Genomic DNA, 15,955 nt, shown 5'->3' on the forward strand with positions numbered 1-15,955 from the left:
TTTTATATGCTGGGAACCTACGTGTATCAGAAAAAGAATAGAGGTTCCTTCGTTTTAATTATTATATGTAACATTATCGTCAAAGATTTAATAATTCTACCATCAATATCTACAAATAAATGGGAACACAAATACGAAACTTTTTTATTTGGAAGATGCGAAATTTGCGACAATAGTAAATAGTGCATCACAGTTACTGTGTCTGTTTTTTTTTCAATTCTTTCTTTTCAAATTAATTATTAAAAATTCAATTCTTAATTTTAATCAAACGAGTGCATGTACATGTATGTATGTATGTATGTGTGCCAATCGGTCACAATCACGAAACGATGAAACAATAACACTCAGCTGGCATTTTCAAGTTAAAGACGTTCGGTTTTTAATATGAAGTTGTTCTGACAAAACTGGGCTTACTGCATGTGCGTCAAGTGTCATCCCAGATTAGCCTGTACAGTCCGCACAGGCTAATCAGGGACGACACTTTCCGCCTAAACTTGATTTTCGGTAAGGAGGAACTCCCTTGAAACTATACATACCATAAAAGCGGAAAGTGTCGTCCCTGATTAGCCTGTGCGGACTACACAGGCTAATCTGGGACGACACTTTACGTACATGCATTATGCCCAGTTTTCTCAGAACGCGACTAAAGTATTCATGATCTTGCTCGTGTACTATGACTATTCAATGTCGCCATGGGGATTTTTATTGTAAGATCTCAACACAAGTGTCAGCTATTTCGTTCACAAATAACATATATTCTAACAGCAATTTACCTTGTTTCCCCAGTTGACGTTTTGTACGAACTTAGATAAATCCCTTTGAGATCGCCAAAGATATAACCTTGAAACTTCCGTATGTAGATTACGTGTTCACCGACCGGAAGTGCCGTTTTGAGTTCGATCACGTGTATTTCTTTGTCAAAGTCATCAAAATGACGGATGATTCCGATGCTGATTTTACCAAGGTCCTTTTCGTTTGTGTAGTCTGACGGTTTATATATGTATACCTCCTCTTCAAAAAGACGGAGCATATAAAATTTCACATGAAAAATAACGTAACGAGTCTCTGACGTCACGTTGACATAAATTTTTACGCTTCCAGTATAGTTACCTTCGTCGACATATACATCTAGGTCAAGGTTATAGTGCCTGGGTATGATGTTTGTAGGCAACCGAATATCTAATTCAGGATTCATGGACACCTTAGGGTTCGCTTTTACAGAATATGAGTCATCACTGAAAACGTTATGCGAATCGGTCGCGACGTATTTATTGTCTTCTTCGTCGTCATGTTTAACTTCCAGTTCGGTTGCGCACGCGCAGTCCCGGAACGTATTCGTGTCGGCATCGTAGCTTAACGTGTTACCCGGAGGTCGGACAATCCCAGGCCGTTGAAATACCACAAACGCTACAAGTAAGCCTACGAATGCCGCACTAGCCAGTACCGTTACGAATAGGTGGTTTCTTTTAAACATACAGCCCTTCTCGTCTCCGGCGATCGCCACTATTGTGTCCCGCCCTTTTACGGAGCACGTTCCGGAAACCGAGCGTGACAGGGACGCTGCCACCTCTTCCTCTTTGGAGAGCTTCCGGGTGGCATTGCTCACTTGCAGCCTGGTATTCGCGTGATTTTGCATGTTCATTTCACGATTATAAATGTTTTTTTTACGCTTACTGTGAAGAAAAAATACTTAAAAATAATTGATTATGAGACGTTACACAGATCTTTAGTTTTACCAGTACTTACGTAAAGAATAAACTGCTTAAATAAGTCCTGAACTAAAAAATGACATAAACTTCTGCTGCGTTTTTTAGTTGAGTCTTAAAATATGCAATAAAAGGTAACATCTGTCCGATGTTAAAGCGCACAAGTCTCCATTCGTTTTGTAACATAAATGCGTTAAAGATATTCCGTAATCTTTTATATAACATTCGTTATTTGAAGTGAACTGAATTTAAGAGAACCACAAATGAACCAATGGTAAGTGCAAAAAAAAAATCAAAGAAGCTTTCTATAGTTTAAGCATCTTTTAACAAACACTCATTTTCAAAAAGTCGTGTACATATTATAAAATGCATTGTATGGTTGTCCAACAATTATTAGTGCTCATTTACGTTATCTATAATTCTTAACAGCTTGTTCAATAATATTGTGGTCATATATATAATAATCAGAACGTTATCTCATTCTCATATCCACAAATAGCTAAGTTTATTTTTGCTAAATAAATATGAAGCATCACGTTTTTCTTTCTCTGTAAATGATATCTTCTTTCTACATTTCACATTTAATTCTTGATTCATCCACGAATAATTTAATTGTCCTCACAGCTTTCCTTTGCATTATGATTTTACATCATACCCACTGTAGTTAATCGAAAATGTTGTTCAAGAAATATAATCATTGTTAGTAAGATATCCAGCGGATAATAAAACAACAGTACAACACGCACACTGTTCTGGTGTCGTCTGTTTTTTCAGGGGGAAAAACGACACCCTATAGCGCGCAATAATAATGATGCTGATTATAGTGAAGCGTAGCCGAATATGATAGAAAGAGAACAATGGCATATCAATAATCATCAACGGAAAATGATGTCCAATTCGTTCTGGCCTATATATGCTCCTTAAAGGCGCATACAAAGACGTTTATCACAAAAACGCATTAACCCATTTATGCCTAGTGGACTTTCCCATCCTTCTAAATTGGATCAAGTTATTTCCAAAATTAGGGATGTCTGGTATATTTATTTCTATTTTTAGAATATTTCTTACAGAATTTCGTTTAAGCAAACAGTGTAGACCCTGATGAGACGCCGCATTATGCGGCGTCTCATCTGGGTCTACGCTGTTTGCAATGTCCTTTTTTCAGGACGCTAGGCATAAATGGGTTAAAGCAGGGTGTTATTAGATTTTCGTCTTTTTTATTAGAAAGAAGACAATTAATTACTAACAAAACTATACTATTACAAAATCTTAAATAAGCATTATGTTAAAGAAAGTTAAATAAATAATATATTCCCGGGATTCGATCTCGAAAATTGTAGGAGACTCGAGAACGCGCCACCACTGTGACTTCCAATCTTTCCGTTACATTAAACAACATTTTGATAGTATTGCTCTGTACAAAACTTTTATGCATTTTTGCTTTATGAACTATACATCTGTTATTGTAATGACAATGTTGATCATATGCATACTGAAGAGAATGATATGTCTGCTACACATGCATGCTTAAAATATAAATGGCGGGAAGAGGGTAAAGAAGAATTTGTGAATAATTTTGAGAGATTATATGAAGCTTTCAGCAATACAGTCACCACAACGAATACCCTTGGAAAAATTGAATGACTTTATCACTGTATTTAAAACTGCGGGCTCAAAAATGCGTGTAAGTGGAAATATGTGTAAAGCAAGGCAATCTGCGGGTAAACAGCCGGTTTGGTGGTACCGCGAATGTGAGGTGGCAAAGCAAAATAAATATAAACTATCAGGTCGGTTTTGAATGACAGACACTCGAGAAGATTTACATGGTTATATTCATGCGAGAAACGAGTTCAAAAACTTATGTAGAAAGAAAAAAGAAGGTTTAGAAATAGTAGAAGAGACGACGTGGTAAACGCCCGTACTAGCCCAAAGGAATTTTGGAGGCAAATAAAATATTCGAATGGTGATCATATTACAAAAAAGGTATCGACAGTATTTCTGCAAGTTCATGGGTGGACTTCTTCGAAAACCTTTACTAGGCAGACAATACATCCGCTTCCGTCAACCAGAATGAGTTTGCAGAACTGGCCACCCACATAAACGCAGACGTTCTGGACCGTGAGATATCTGCCGACGAAATTGAAGTGAGCATTCGTTCGTTGAAAGGTAACTGTAGCCCAGGAGTAGATGGATTATGTATTGAGATGTTCAAACATACCTACCAAATCAGTGTGTCTTATTTGAAAGACTTATTTAATGCTATTTACGACGCAGTTAGTTTTCCCGCGGAATGGAGCGAAAGTATAATAGTACCGTTGCACAAAAAGGGAAGTAGAGACGAGCCTAATACTTAAAGGGCCATATCGCTTATAAGTAGTATAAGTAAAATATTTACAAATATATTAAATAAAAGTCTGACTAGTTGGTGCGAAGAAATGATGTAATTATTGAATCTCAAGCTGGTTTTCGTAGAAATTATTCTACGGTGGACAATATATTTAACCTGCAGGCTGTTATTAAAAAATACTTGTGTAAGAAAAGGGGGAGAATGTACGTGTTTTTATTGACTTTTTCAAAGCATTTGAATCGTGTGTTCATGTCAATGTTTGGCGTTGTTTGATCAGGAAAGGTATCAAAGATGACAGCAATTTTTTAATATATTTAAATCTATGTATAGCAACTTAAGGTCGTGTGTTAAAGTAAAAGATGGCTTAACAAGATTCTTTTATTGCTCGATCGGAACGAAACAGGGCTGTGTCAGCTCGCCTTTGATTTTTTCACTGTTTATCAATGATCTAGCAGACTATTTGAAGCTGAAATGCGAAAATGGATTCTTTATTAACGATAATACTGATGACATATATGCCTTCCTTTTCGCTGACGATATAGCCAGCACGGCCGATACAAAACGAAACCTACAAAGACAAATAAACTGTATTGAACAATTCTGCTCCGTTACCAGGTATCAAAGATGACAGCAAGTTTTTGAATATCATCGCTGTTTTTCGAAAACCGCGTAAGTAAAAAACTATGGTGTTTCGCAACGGAGGCGCGCTAAGATCCTATGAAAAGTGGTTTTATAACGGTGAACAAATTGAAATTGTGCAGAATTATAAATACCTGGGCGCCTTTTTTACGCCAACCCTGTCATGGACCAAAACCCAGGAAATATTAAGTCTACAAGCTTCGAAGGCGGTGGATAACATATACAGATTTCAAAAACGATTTGGATACTTCCAACCTAAGGATGCTTTTAAACTATTCGATGCAATGGTGACCCCAATTTTATGCTACTCCTCAGAGATATGGGGTTTCGATACAATGAAACTATTGAGCGTGTACACTCCCGGTGTTGCAAATACGTGGCGTGTTTAAATCAAACTTCCTCGCTCTGAGTGAATGTGGACGGCACTCATTAAATGTTACTTATATGTCGCGTTGTGTGAAGTATTGGACAAAGCTGACTCGATTGGAAGACCAAAGGTATCCGAAAAACTGTTACCTGATGCTACGTAAATAAGACACCGACGGCAAGGCAACATGGGCAACGTGGGCAACGTGGGCAACGTGGGCCACCGGAGTTAAACAACTTCTGTTTGAAAATGGCTGCGGGTTTGCTTGGATACCCGGTGAAATTGGAAATGTCAGTGCTTTTATGAAACTCTATAAAAGAAGACTTTAAGATTGCGCGCTTCAAAGGATGCAGGATTTTATTAATACATCTCCAAAAGCGCTACATTATAAAAACTTCAAAACTCTCCTGAATACAGAGAGATACCTAAACATGGATTTACCGTATATTTTAAAAAGGACGTTATCAAATGTTCGTTGTTCAAGCTACGAACTACAAATTGAAAAGGGCCGACATATGAATATAGATAGAGAATATAGATATTGTTACTTTTGTTTAAAACGCAATGTTTATGTAATCGAAGACGAATTCCATTTCGTTTTGGTGTGCCCATTATATGATGAGTTAAGACATAAATATTTAATGGACATTATTGGAAACCAGTATATAACTTTAAATCTGTTTTATACAATGATGTCGGAATATAACAGAAAGAGCGTAATTGCTATGGCAAAATATATGCACGATGCGTTTACTACTCGGAAGACGTTTTTGCTTGATACTTAATTGAATATAAAAGTGTTTCTTGACGCTATAATTACTTTTATTATGAAACATATAACTTGAATTACGTACTTGTCAAAGATATGATATGATATGTTATATATGTGACATGCTAATGTCTTTGTTTTACATGTTCTGCTCGTTTATAATATAATTATAAATTAACATATCTCTGTCACCACCATTGGATGATTATTGAACAATTGTATTTTGGTCCGGAGGCCTTGCATTACAATAAACCATATGTTATGTTATGTTATCTAATTAAGAGATCGAGGAAAAACACCCAAAACGTGTCAAAAGAAGCATACTCCAAATCTCCTCAAATTCGACTCGCACAACACATTAATTTCAGACGAAGACGCGTCCCTGAAAATCACAAATTAATTGCGTTATTTGTGGAAAGTATATCAAACATACTTTGTTTCGGAACTCTATTATTTCAATCTGTGTCAACGTGTCTATACCACGTGATTTTTTAAGATCTGTGTTGGGAGTTTTTAAACAACAAAGTATTTTTTAAGTAAAGTGCAGTCGCGCGTTTGGACGGTTCGAAAAATGTCGGATCAGTGTGGGGACTTCATATTATAAACGCGCGGTTACACTTGACTGAAAAAATACTTATTTGTTTAAAAAGAACATGATACCTATAGAAAACTCTCATGAATGAGCGGGCTCTCCACTTTATCTCATTAAAAGTGGTAAAATAATAAAAAAGAAATCATTATAAATGTTAACTGGGTCGCGCTTTATTCTCCCAACACAGATCTTAAAAAGTCACGTGGTATAGGCAGCGTGTAAACGTACGACTAGCTGTTTTTGTCGTTTTTCGTTGTAAAAATGTTGTTTATCGGTAAATTAATGACGATTTGCAGTTGGGACTTAGCAGGATAATTATACAGCGTGCATGTATGCCCACAAAAATTTGTTGTGCGCTTACACACATAAGGTAGTTTAAATATCCATTTTTATGTGAATGTTTTAAATTTTAATATTGTACAAATAAAAAAATAAAACCGTCAATGGAAAGTGTTAACCCATTTATGACTAGCGTCTAGAAAAAAGGAGTGATGCGGCGTCTCATCAGGGTCTGCGCTGTTTGCTTAAAGGAATTTCTGTAAGAAATATTCTAAATATAGAAATAAATATACTAGACATCCCTAATTTTGGAAATAAATTGATCCAATTTAGAAGGATTGGAGAGTCCACAGGCTTAAATGGGTTAATGTTTGGATTTCCTTTTTTGCGATGGGTAGTTTTACAACATTTTGTTTAGTCTTTGTCTATAGAAAAATAAATGTGCTTTCAGATTCATAAAATATTATGATATTTTTTATATTTGTTAACAAATTATGTCCAATTTTAATTGTATCGTTACGTTCAATATATTTTGATTAAATTGTCGCGTTTTTAGTTGGTCGCGTTAGCGGCCGACTTTTTTACAGAGCATATTTTGCAAATCAGTATGTGCTTTGAAGCCCCGCAACTCACTATGCTAGGAAGGATTACCTCGCCTGACTGCACTGCAGACGACATATGCTTTTACTCTACTTCTGCAGCGAGTGTATATACCAGCTTGTAAGAAGACATTGGGCAGTCTAGTGTTTATCACTGAAATCTGTACATATTGGCTGCTTTCAGGGAAAACGGGGCTTAATGCATGTCAAATAAGATTAGCCTGTGCACACTGATTAGCCTGTGCAATGCGCACAAGCTAATCAACGACGCCAACAGCAAACAACTTCAGTGCCTTCAGCGCTTTGATTAATAATTTTGCTAGGCAATTCGTGTGCACGTGCGAAATGCTTAGTAAAAAATAAAACGTTTTATGCCAAGTGAAAAACAAGCCAACAAACATGACTAAATAGGTAACGTGACATAAATGTCATTATATCTGATAGATATCCACATCTTCACAACATAAGTAAAATAAATATACATTTTTAACAATATCCATATCACATAGAAAGCAAGGCATTTGGATTTTGTTTTTATTTAACTTGTGTAAACGTGCAAGAATATTACGCTGTTGCCAATTTAACAATTAACAAAGACCCTAATGTAAATGCTTTTGAATTTTGTTCATTATGCATTTAAACACACATACTACTCACACTTACAATCATTATGTCATTATTACATTTTTTTCTCGGTATTCAATATATAGTTGCAATTCTCCGCATTGAAGTGAGCATAGCCGTGTATTCAGTGACGTTAAACGCATACATGGATTTTGACCTGTCAATTCGGGAACGCACTTAGCGTACGTTATTTATATGGGACAGACATGTTTCCTGGTAAATCATATTCATATGTTTAAATATAATATAAAGCCATTGATTTTTCTCGTTGAGGTTTACACTTGAGAGAAAATAAGATCTAATAATGCGGTGGTTTTAAAACGCCTGTACGGATCGGACCCGCTAAAACGGAGACACTTTTCATAGCAATCGTTTCTTATATGCGCCACCAAGAACCAGACCAACCAACCGACCGACCGCTTGACCGACCGATTGGCCAAAGACCTATAATACACAGGATAGGAAACCGCGCGCTTTCTCGCAATAATCTTGCGGCGGGGTCACGTGGTTAGCTACGAGCGCGTACCTTTCAAAATGGCCGCGCGTGTATGGAAACCGATCTCGCTTCGCCGATGTCGGTTAAATAAATTACTTAAAGAATTATTTTTAGGCGATTATCACGTTGTGTTGTTAATTATTTGAAGTTGAGATTGTTTGTTACAAATAAAATGTTTAAGATGCTTTGTGTATTTGTTGTGTGTGTGTGTATAAACAAGTGTTATTTATCGGCTAAAGTTTGCCGATTCAGCCGCTCATATTATGTCTTTGATGAGACTTTTTACTTGTTACAAACAATTCACGCATGTTTTGTTGTGTTGTTTTTCATAACCGCAACATCAAGCAGATTATATTTTAATTATTGTAATTTCAATTAATACATTTTAAAGATTCTCGCGCAATTAATCACCGCTGTTTGTAATTGGTCTCAATAGGTACAACTCTACATTCGTAAATCATAACATTATATTTAGTATGATATTTTACATACGCCTTCCATTTGTTGTTCTTGTCTAACTGAAATCAGTGATAAAAGTTGTTGTTTGGATTTAAATTAAATTAAATTTTGTGAGCTGCAATTATGTCACGTAAAGAAGATCCGAACTTTTTATCATGGGAGAGTGATATTGATCTTGACGATCTTTTAGGTGATTATACAAACGATGAAGAGAATGTTAATATATCTAGTGTCTCTAAGTCTAGTTCAAGTGTTGAGAAATGTCCTAACATTTATGTTTGTCCAGAGTGTTCACGTGAATACAAGACTGTCGCAGGGTTCCGTGGTCATGTTACAAAGAAACATGATAAAAACTTGAAAGGTATGGAATGAAAAACAATTTCTTGAAATATATGTTCTTTGTTGTGTTTAATTTAAATAATGGATGTATGTCTTTCGCCTACAATAGTAATAAGAAAACTTTGCTGGTTTCAAAAGGTTCATTTAGCTATTAAGTATTAGTGCTGTCTTCAGTATAATACTTTAAAGTGAACAACACAGTAGTCAGGAGAACATAATTTTAATTTTCTTTCATATTATCATGAGTATGAACAGTAATAAATTTGTACGAGATAGAAATGAGCCTTGTTCTGAGAAAACTGGGCTTAATGCATGTGCGTAAAGTGTCATCCTAGATTAGCCTTTGCAGTCCGCACATGCTAATCAGGGACGACACTTCAGCTTTTATGTTATTTTTTGTTAAAAAAGTCTCTTCTTACCAAAAATCTTAACAAGGCGTACAGTGTCGTCCCTGATTAGCCTGTGAGGACTGCACATGCTAATCTGGGATAACGCTTTACGCACAGGTATTATGCACAGTTTTCTCAGAACGTGACACATATAAACTATAGATACTATTCTACATGCAATGCAAACTACATATAGAATACTATATACATAAAATCAACATTTAGAGAACAACATAGTAATTCTATACATAATATATTATAAAATCAGATTACAACATAATAATTCTACTTATCACATGTTTGACTCGCATAAAGTCATTACATATTTTTCACATTTCACTAGTGTAATAAAATTTTTGCATTACGTTGTTTTTGCGTACGGACATTTTTGGCATTTGCTGCGTTTGTTACTATCTGGGAAGCAATGCTTAAATTGTTCACTTCAGGAATCCATTCACGAGCTTAATTCCAAACTTTCATGCTCCTTAACTGAAACACCCTCCTTCCTTATCGAATTCTCATATTGTCTTTTTAATTTCCATACAGTATTTGTTAAGTCACTAATTTCTCCTTTTTGCTCCTTTAGTTTAAGGCACAATTCATCCCGGGTCATATCTGAGTGTTTAAAGCTGGAATGGCTGAATTTCCTAGGATGAATTATTCTATCATCCAAGCGCTTTTTCCTTTTCGCAAGTGCATAACTGTAATTTTTGCATTTGATGCAATTTAGTTTTCTTGGTGTTAACAATTCACACGATGATGACCTGATAGTTGACGAATAACGTGTACCCCCAGATGTCACAGCTCCAAAGTCTCCTTCCCTGAAAAATAAATAAAACATTTTCATGAACCATACTGTGTCTGCATGTGTGAAGAGAGGCTTAATCAAACAAGCATGCATTGTATATATGAGTAAAGCATAAAGCTGAGTCATTAGAGATGGAAAATGAAAGTAAGAGTTGAACAAAATTGCATCCATTTAGTTCCTTGTTTGAACTTGTGACTTTTTACAGTCATTTACAGTGCTGTTTAATTACCATAATGATTTTCGTACAAATGTTACAAGCTTCATAAGTGAATTAATACAAAATAAAAATGTACATTTAAATTGTAACGTTGTTTTCTATGGCCTAAAAGATTTGTTTTCTTTCTGGTGACTATGCCATGTCATGACAGCCTCAAAATTTAGAAAGAAATTCATCCATTGAAGTTTTCGACATGCAACATTATGCATAAAGCAAAAATACTTTAAATGCATGTTTTTTAAAACATTTTTCTGTTATAAGTTATAACACTAGCTTTTCATATCCCCTAGCAGAAAAAACTTTATTTCATACAATTTGCATGACAAACAAAAAAGTTTTACATATAAAGAAACAAGGCCATGTAATGACAGCCTTCAAATTTAAAAAGAAATTCATCAGTGTAAAATATTCAACATGCACCATTTATTTTATTATGCTAAAAATCTTTAAAAATGCATTTTTTATGTTATAACACTTGCTTAACATCTCCCCTAGCAGAAAAACTTTACTTCATGCAAGTTGCATAAGAAACAAAAAAGTTTTACAAAAAAAGCCAAAGCCATGGCATGACAGCCTTAGAATTTAGAAAGAAATTCATCCGTTGAATATGTTCAACATGCATATAATATAATTAGCTCTAAATCTTTAAAAAATGCATTTTTTCAAACATTTTTTCTGCTATAACACTAGCCTAACATCTCCCCTAGCAGAAAAACTTTACTTTATGCAAGTTGCATATGAAACAAAAAAGTTTTACAAAAAAAGCCAACTCCATGTCATGACAGCCTTAGAATTTAGAAAGAAATTCATCCGTTGAATATGTTCAACATGCATATAATATATTTAGCTTGAAATCCTTAAAAATGTATTTTTTCAAACATTTTTTCTGTTATAACACTAGCCTAACATCTCCCATTGCAGAAAAACTTTACTTTATGCAAGTTGCATAAGAAACAAAAAAGTTTTACAAAAAAAGCCAACGCCATGTCATGACAGCCTTAGAATTTAGAAAGAAATTCATCCGTTGAATATGTTCAACATGCATGTAATATAATTAGCTTGAAATCCTTAAAAATGCATTTTTTCAAACATTTTTTCTGTTATAACACTAGCCAAACATCTCCCCTAGCCAAAAAACTTTACTTAATGCAATTTGCATGAGAAACAAAAAAGTTTTACAAAAAAAGCCAATGCCATGTCATGACGGCCTTTGAATTTAGAAAGAAATTCATCAGTTGAATATGCTCAACATGCATATAATATATTTAGCTTAAAATCCTTAAAAAATGCAATTTTTCAACACTTTTTCTGTTATAGCAATAGTGTAACATCTCTCCTAGCAGAAAAACTTTACTTTATGCAATTTACATGAGATACAAAAATGTTTTACAAAAAAAGCCAACGCCATGTCATGACGGCCTTAGAAGTTAGAAAGAAATTTATCCGTTGAATATGCTCAACATGCATATAATATATTAAGGTTAAAATCTTTAAAAATTCATTTTTTTATACATTTTTTCTTATATAACATTAGCTTAACATCTCCCCTAGCAGAAAAACTTTACTTCATGCTAGTTGCATAAGAAACAAAAAAGTTTTACAAAAAAATAATTTATAAGGTTTGTTGCCATTTGTCAAAGTGCACAGTATTGAAATGAACCATATCGGTTAGCTAAATGGATAATACTATCAGAGCAATAAATAAACTGCTCCTAACAAAAAATACCTTTGCTTACATATTTTTCGAATGACGAAATTATTCCTAAAAAAACAACATCGTCGACTTAAAACATCCGTGATTGAAAGCGTTTGCAAATCGTACACTTTAGTATTTATGTCGCAAAAACCCTAAATAATGTCCTTTCTTGCTTCCTTTGTATTCTTACATAACAGGCGACTAACCGGAAACCGACACAAATTGAAATCAAAACAATGGAAACTTAACTGCAATTGAACTAATTCTAAATGATAAATCAGCTCAGAGTTAGTCTAATCGGTCGCGAAAAATAGCAAATAAGACATTGAAATTATAAATATCAACAAGAATGTGTCAAATACTTACCAATTCAAGTCAGGAGAATATATATCTAGCTAAATGTAAGAAAAATACGATGATGAATGATGCACTCGATTAAACAAAATGGCGATAAACGGCGGATTTAATTCCATTTCCGGCATCTCCAAACTACGCGCACCTGACTCTCGCGGAATCACGTCTGCTGGGAGGCAGTATAGAAAAACGCGATAGGCAAAACGAGAGTTTCTTATCCTTCTATATATAGGTCTTTGGATTGGCCGACCGATTGACCGACCGCTTGACCGACCCATTGGCCGACCAATTGACCGACCGATTGACCGACCGATTGACCGACCAACAAACCGACCAAATGACCAACCGAACGACTGACTTACTGATATTAAAACCGACCGTCTGATTTACCGATCGATCTTTATAATTATTGAATGCCTTCAATGCGCCTTTTGATAAATGGTATTGGCTCAATACCCACATTAATGCATTTTTAAATAAATGAACATCAAAGATTTCTTATGCATGATAAAATATATTACATAGTAACAGTATACATATCGGCGGCAGATTTACCCCCACTTTATCTAGTGAAGCGCGGCATCCTGCGAATCAAGATGATATCGATCCAGCTTTCAATCATATAGCTGTGAACAGTATTTCACATAGTCGATTGATTATATCGAGCTATCGATACGGGGGGGGGGGGGGTCGTCAATGCGTCACACCTTGGTAGCGTAATATTGACTGTAATTTATCGGTTGTCACAAAAAGTTGCATCCACTGTGAGCGCTGACTTGTTGCCGGGTTATTTCCATGCCGGATATTTTGTGGTCATAATTTGAAGATATTAGCGGCGAAAAGGTAATACATGTAATAATTTTTGATAATATATTGTAGGTATATTGGATTTTAATTGTAGCATATGTCTTTTTGTGTAAAATATATATAAATATCAACTCAATTTAGAAATTTGTATAAAATACACCGGGTCAAATGGACCTTTTCATATCATTAAAAGATGTAAAAATGAAGCGCAATAAAGTGGACTTATATGCATTGCCGTGCATGTCTTAAGGCTACTTGTTACTGGTATCTTGATATTGTTGTTGTTGTTGTTGATTTTATGCTCACTTAACAATATATTCCTTTAAGTTTGTGAATATTTATTATGTATGCAAAACGCTGATTTTGCATGATAGTTTCTTTAAAATGTGTGTTCATATTATTTATATGGACATGTGTTTTATACAAAACAAAGAATAAATAATTTCATTGTATATTTTTATGTTAAGCAAATGTGGTATGTACAAACACTGATTTTTTTCTGTTAAGCAAATGTGGTATGTACAAACACTGAAATATTTTTTTTCATTAGTAGCACATGACGATACTTTATAGCGTCATTTTATTGCTAGAAACAAAATCATTTTAGCTCTCGGAAAAATGTTACAGCAAACGTTTTTCATTCCACACTACGGCGATGATTATTACATACTCTATCAATAAATCATATTAATAATAAACAACCTACAAACTTAACCCCTGAATCGTTTTACTAAACTTCTATTCACCTTTAAACATATCAGCTTTCAATTCCCCTCCATATATCGCCATATATCACCATATATCGTAGTATAATCTTCACTGGCCTTGTCCCAGAATTATTAACTCTTTTATGCCTAGTGGACTCTCCCATCCTTATAAATTGGATCAATTTATTTCCAAAATTAGGGATGTCTAGTATATTTATTTCTTAATTTAGAATATTTCTTACAGAAATTCCTTCAAGCAAACAGCGCAGATCCTGATGAGACGCCGCATGATGCGGCGTCTCATCTGGGTCTACGATGTTTGACAATGCCTTTTTCTAGACGCTAGGCATAAAAGGGTTAATATGCGTATTTAATAGAAATTGATATCAAGTTTTCATCAGAATACACGTTATTGCTTCTACGATTTGAAAACAACAAGAAACATGAGCAATGCTGTACATCATAAAAAAGATATGTTGACAATAAATAACAAAAATGTATTAAAAATCATTTCATAATTGCAAAACATATACGATCACTTTTGACAAAAGTACAGACAATATGACTCTAACTAGAAACTATGTCACGTTTTTTGATGCATTACAAAAAAGGAAATAACAACTTATTCGCATGTTGCAAATATGTAGATGTACTGAACAATGCAAAACGAGAGTATAAAATGTAAAACAATGCGTATCTTACCTGCGATTGTCTATCAGCATATCAACTATTTTTATTGGCATTTGTTTACGATCATTACGATGCTGTTATTGCTGATGATGATGGTTTTGCTGACAACAGTGTTGATGTTGACCATGATGATGTTGATGAAGTCCGATTGAAGTTGTGCTTGTACTTCTACAACTTCACTGCCGTTGCTGCTGCAGATTATGCCATTGTCGATAATGCTTTTGATGATGATGAAAATGCACAATTGATGGCGCCGTGGCTGATGATAGAGATTATTATGTCATCGTTGATGATGACTTTGATAGTGATGATTATTAATATTCAGATGATTATACTCACTTTTCAACGGTAAATGTGATGATGATGATGATGATCATTAAGTTGTTGTTGATGATTTGTTTGTGGTATTGATGCTAATAGATGTACATTAGATATTGATACTAATGTTAAAGCTTAGTTACAAATACTGTTTATGATGATATGCTGTAACGCATATGATAAATGCGGATTCTTATTTTTCACATTTCATCGCCTTACATATTTTCCGAAGTAGTTAATATCTCTAATCAATATGTCACACTTGCATGCGAAATCCCATTCATGGGGGCTTGCAAATGATGATCGCATCGGTAACGCCCGGGTTAATCGAACAGCATGCCTTAGTAACGCTCTAAACACGATGATAAACAGTGATTTGGAATTAGCATATAGTTGGCGGGCGGACTTGTTGTTTTAAACTGGTATTTACGTCAGTTTATTAAGTTGGATACCCGTTTTCCCTCAGGCATATTGTGTTTGGCAATTTAAAAATGTACAGATAATACTAACAAAACACTAAACTGCTTAGCGGTAAACGCTGTATAATAATAAAAATTATACATAACATTTTGTCATCATCATCATCATCATCATCATCATCATCATCATCATCATCATCATCATCATCATCATCATCATCATCATCATCATCATCATCATCATCATCATCATCATCATCATCATCATCATCATCATCATCATCATCATCATCATCATCATCATCATCATCATCATCATCATCATCATCATCAT

At 34.6% G+C, this 15,955-nt stretch overlaps 2 protein-coding genes and 1 long non-coding RNA gene across 3 annotated transcripts in view; 1 reads left to right on the top strand and 2 right to left on the bottom strand.

The window, feature by feature from the left end:
- Positions 1–1,899, bottom strand: part of LOC127867717 (glutamyl aminopeptidase-like) — a 33,338-nt gene extending 31,439 nt beyond the window's left edge. The window contains exon 1 of the mRNA XM_052409061.1: positions 774–1,899. Coding sequence (XP_052265021.1) covers positions 774–1,642 — 869 coding nt within the window. The 5' untranslated portion in view covers positions 1,643–1,899. The remainder of the gene's footprint in view (positions 1–773) is intronic.
- A 7,521-nt stretch (positions 1,900–9,420) lies between these two features.
- On the bottom strand, positions 9,421–12,889 carry LOC127870318 (uncharacterized). Its single transcript, XR_008044758.1, has 2 exons — positions 12,693–12,889; positions 9,421–10,426 (listed from the first exon to the last, which is right to left on the bottom strand). It is a non-coding gene; the product is annotated as an uncharacterized LOC127870318 (long non-coding RNA).
- A 489-nt stretch (positions 12,890–13,378) lies between these two features.
- The window catches only part of LOC127867718 (prelamin-A/C-like), a 19,176-nt gene continuing 16,599 nt past the window's right edge, over positions 13,379–15,955 (top strand). The window contains exon 1 of the mRNA XM_052409062.1: positions 13,379–13,523. The gene's annotated coding sequence lies outside the window, so the exon portion shown is untranslated. The remainder of the gene's footprint in view (positions 13,524–15,955) is intronic.

The sequence above is a fragment of the Dreissena polymorpha genome, chromosome 2 (assembly GCF_020536995.1).
Source record: "Dreissena polymorpha isolate Duluth1 chromosome 2, UMN_Dpol_1.0, whole genome shotgun sequence".
In the NCBI taxonomy this organism is placed as follows: domain Eukaryota; kingdom Metazoa; phylum Mollusca; class Bivalvia; order Myida; family Dreissenidae; genus Dreissena; species Dreissena polymorpha.